At 37.7% G+C, this 4,552-nt stretch overlaps 1 protein-coding gene across 1 annotated transcript in view; it reads left to right on the top strand.

The window, feature by feature from the left end:
* LOC107688607 (ribosomal protein S6 kinase alpha-6-like) overlaps positions 1 to 4,552 on the top strand; it is a 39,372-nt gene that overhangs the window by 18,092 nt on the left and 16,728 nt on the right. Inside the window, exons 4-6 of the mRNA XM_016486320.1 lie at positions 3,138 to 3,219; positions 3,305 to 3,385; positions 3,856 to 3,935. Coding sequence (XP_016341806.1) covers positions 3,138 to 3,219; positions 3,305 to 3,385; positions 3,856 to 3,935 — 243 coding nt within the window. The remainder of the gene's footprint in view (positions 1 to 3,137; positions 3,220 to 3,304; positions 3,386 to 3,855; positions 3,936 to 4,552) is intronic.

Below are 4,552 nucleotides of genomic sequence, written 5' to 3'. Positions count from 1 at the left end.
GTCTTAACTTTTATAAAGAATATCTCTTTGGGTTTGAGACTTTAGTCTTTGCAACTTTAGGGATCTTATCTGTTCACGAACAACTTGTAACACTCCAAAGAGAAAGGAAAACTTGAAATTGCATCATATGATCCCTTTAAGAGTTATGTTTGACTGTGCTGCTGCTTTCTGTGCAAATTCACTAAACCAAGAACTACTTCCAGGGCCAAATTTGACCAACAATTTAGTTGGAGTATTACTCCGATTCCATAGAAGGAATGTTTCACCAAGTTAGAGTGCCCAGTGAAGATACAGACTTTTTGCTTTTCCTTTGGTGGCCCAATGGCAACATTACAAAAGCTCTTGTAGATTTTAGAATGACCGTGCATTTGTTTGGTGCTGTATCTTCCCCCAGTTTTTCTCTGAAACAGACAGCCAAGGACAATCGAGAAATATCACAAAGAAATTATTGACACAGTGCATAGACATTTTTATGTAGAAGACTGCCTGAAGTTTGTCAAACACAGTGCAATCCACTGCCTTGTATACTGACTTGAAATATCTTTGTTCCAAAGGTGGGTTTAAACTTACAGAGTGGATCAGTAATAGCAAACCTGTCCTCAGAGTCATTTCTGATGAACATAGAGGTAAAACAACTAGAAAGAGCACTTGGTGTTCAGTGGAATGTGTAAAACGACACATTTGCATTTAAAATGTCTAAAGGCATAACCTGCTACAAGACGAGGTATCCTCTCAGTGATTAGCTCTATATACAATTCATTGGGCTTTCTATCTCCAGTAATTCTTACAGCCAAAGTGCTCCTTAGAAACCTTTGTCAGAACAAATGTAGATGGGATGATAAAATTCCAGAGGTTTTCTCAGTTCAGTGGCAGAAATGGTTGGAAGAACTCCCTCAGCTACATGCCTTTCATGTAAGTAGATGTCTGATTCCCGATGGATATGGGGAGGCCACTACCTGCCAGTTACACCATTTTTGTGATGCTAGTGAGGTAGTTTGTGGAACCAGCATCATACTTGAAACTAACAAATCAAAGTGTCCGCATGCATGTGTCCTTTCTAATGGGCAAGGCACGGGTAGCTCCATTAAAACACACAACAATTCCAAAACTTGAACGTGTTGCAGCTGTTTTGGCAGCACGGATTTCCTAAAGTCAGAACTACAGATGGAACTAGCAAGTTCTGTGTTCTGGTCAGACAGTATGACAAAATTGGAACCACAACACACCTCCTTGTTGAGGATATGATTCAAGCAGAACAGTCTATTCTATTTCACATCCAAAGCCAACATTTTCATAAAGAATATCAGTGTCTACAAAAGGAAAAGAACTGTGTTGGAAAGTGCAGTGCAATATACAAACTGGATCCTCAAATGTTCAGTGGACTAATCAGAGTTGGTGGTAGACTTTGCTGAAGTGCCCTACCTACTGAAGTCAAGTCAAGTCACCTTTATTTGTATAGCGCTTTATACAACACTGGTTGTGTCAAAGCAGCTTTACAGTGTTAAACAGGAAAATTTTATTACCTCAAAAAATATATGTTTATATAATTATCTGATTAGCCTACTCGATTAATCGTCAGAATAATCGACCGATTACTCGATTACCATAATAATCGTTAGTGACAGTCCTATGTGTGTGTACATGGTGGTATTTTACAAGCTGAGAACTCACAAAGAGCTTATAAAATACGTAAAGGAGTCAGGAATTCCTCTGATGCACACACAAACGAAGATCTGCTGCAACGAGACAGCGGCTCCAATACCAGTACCAAGCTGTAATGTGTTTCGGTTTGTGTAGATATATTTTTGTCCATATTGCATTCATATTTTAGTCGAACCGCACCAGAGTTTGTTTGGAAGTGGACTGAGACCCCCGGAAATGATGGGTCTCTGTCTGCATGTTTGGTGTGCGCTCTTATCAGATGAACTGCTGTAGAATACCCTGGATTTAGGGCTGGGCGATTTTTCAGATTTTATCGATTAGTTCGAATTTAATGTTTTGCCACGATTTTATTTTTTATAAATCGGGGAATCACGGATTTAGTCGCATATGCGAGTGATTTACTCGCAATGTAGAGGGTTGATTTTTAGAAAGCCGTTTCATGCTTGAGATGCTGCAAGAGACACAAGCGCAACAGTCAAACGCGTCCATGTTCACATAGAAAAACAATGGAAAAGCAGCACAATCGAATAAAAGCCTGTAAAGGACTACTACTGTATGTCTGATATTTAATGTTTGCATCATGGTGACAGGCTGAAAGCTGCTGTTGATTTTACAGAACATTTACAGTTAATAATAGTCTACTGGTGTTATACCTTGTCACCTTGAATCACCTTGACTTTTGAGATTTTTTTTAAAGCATATTCCTTGTATTATTTCTGAACATATAATATGTATAAGTCAAGTTTGTACAAGATGTAGTTGTAGTTCATGCATCTTTTCTGCAAAGATATTTAACAAGTGATTTGTTTAACATTTACATCATGTTGACATCTTCATGTGTGCTGCACTTGGAATAGAATTTTCTTTAACTAGAGGGTTAATAAAGAAAAAGTTGCTTGAATCATGTTGTAGTTACATTTTCAAGTTGACTTGTTAAAAATAGTAAAATTCGAGAATCGGTCAAACGTTCTGAAAAAAAAAAAGAAACTTTTTTTTTTTCTTTTTTTTTGCCACGTCGCTCAGCCCTACCTGGATTACTTGGTTACTCAGAAACAATTCATCTTTTTTTTTTTTTTTGACATTGATAATGTGCAAATTAAGCTTAAACTAGTGAGAGTGTGAAAAGTGTTTATTTTTTCTAAATGTCCACAGATCCCAAATAGCCCATAGATGAAGAAACTCCCACATTGTCAAAATTGAAATAGGAGAATTATTGGAGCTTCACTCCCTGCCGCATCTGACATTTCTGAACAAAACCCACAGCATCACCGAAGACCTCAAACTCTTTGTGGGAGGGAAATAATAAATATTCTCCAATGCAGTTCCCCTTTTTTATTTCAGGGTGAATCAAGACCTTTCTTGACTGGTTTAATGAGCATCTGTCTTCAGATTTTGTTTTCATGTATGCTGATATTAGAGAATTTGTATATTTGCTGTCAGTGTAAGCTGGAAGGTGATCTGTGATCTGTCCTCAGGTGTTTTTGGTGCGGAAATTAATGGGTCCAGATGCCGGTCAACTTTATGCAATGAAGGTGCTCAAAAAGGCATCTTTAAAAGGTCAGTGAGTGTCTGCGTTAGTGCCAACACATTTCTGTGATGATATACTCGCGTTTATTCATCATTTGTGTGTGCTGTGTTGCAGTGAGGGACAGAGTTCGCACTAAGATGGAGAGAGATATTCTGGTGGAGGTCAATCATCCTTTCATTGTGAGGTTGCACTATGGTAAGACTCTTGGAGAAACCTTCTGAGTGATAGTTATGGGGTTGTTTCGCAAGATGTAGCTTTGTAATAGAGTAAACCAACGTTCATCTTGGTTTGGTCAGCGCTGTATGCAGCTCTGTTCAATGATCATTTGAGCCGATTTTGGTGAAATGTGCACATTCCAGACTGTTTGCTGAAGTTTTCAGCATCACTTAAGCCCAGTGACTGTGTAAATGTGACGCTTATAAACTCAGAAAGCAGTACTGTAATGACGGTGTATGTAAACATTTCTCAGTCTGTAAAATCTGTAAAATGTGATCTATTTAAAAAAAATAAAAATAATCCATTGTATACAATGAATATAGCCTTAAAGGGACCATTTAAAAGTGATGTTGTTCCTCTGCTTGCTTTATTTATTTCTTTTCAATGGTATGGTTGACATTTCCATGGAATCCCCCGGCTCTGATAGTTTTCTCTCCACTCACTCACAGCCTTTCAGACAGAAGGGAAACTCTATTTAATTTTGGATTTTCTCAGGGGTGGGGATGTATTTACTCGTTTATCCAAAGAGGTAAGCATCTCTTGTTCTGCTCTGTCTGATTCACGATGTTGATGTTAACAGACTAACAGCTCCTCATATAATTATCTTGTGTTGCTATTTTCCAGCAGTTGATTGTTTGTAATGTCCAAATGTCTGATAAAGTGTGTTGTGTTCATTTGCAGGTTTTAAAAAGCTAAGCTAGACTATAATTTTAAGGCCTGTTCACACCCAAAGTGATATGAACAGGAAATGACATGCATCCCACATTTTGCTGCAACAATTATATGCACAAATAACCCAAAATTTCATCCAGAGTTTAATTTTCTTACGTTCATTTGCATGCTTTAATGCAGGACTCATTTGACTATACAGATTTATTCTTTAATGCAAGATACACCTTTATTGTTGAACTGTAATGATATCTCCTGTATCGTGCTATGAAACCCAAAAGCTTACATTATATTGGTCAGTGAGGTTTTTTCTCTACCATTTGGAAAAAGTTGGCATGAAATGATTTGCTTTTGCAGTCAGTGTGTTGGGATCCACAGATCATTTTTAGTCGCAGTGAAACTTTGCATTGATAGTTAGCAGGCCTTTAGTCTGTGTACATTGCCAGCCATTTGTGTTTCAATTTTCTCTCATGCTCT

The sequence above is a fragment of the Sinocyclocheilus anshuiensis genome, unplaced genomic scaffold, assembly GCF_001515605.1.
Source record: "Sinocyclocheilus anshuiensis isolate Anshui unplaced genomic scaffold, SAMN03320099.WGS_v1.1 scaffold557, whole genome shotgun sequence".
Lineage (NCBI taxonomy): Eukaryota > Metazoa > Chordata > Actinopteri > Cypriniformes > Cyprinidae > Sinocyclocheilus > Sinocyclocheilus anshuiensis.
This window is presented reverse-complemented; position numbering and strand designations above follow the sequence as displayed.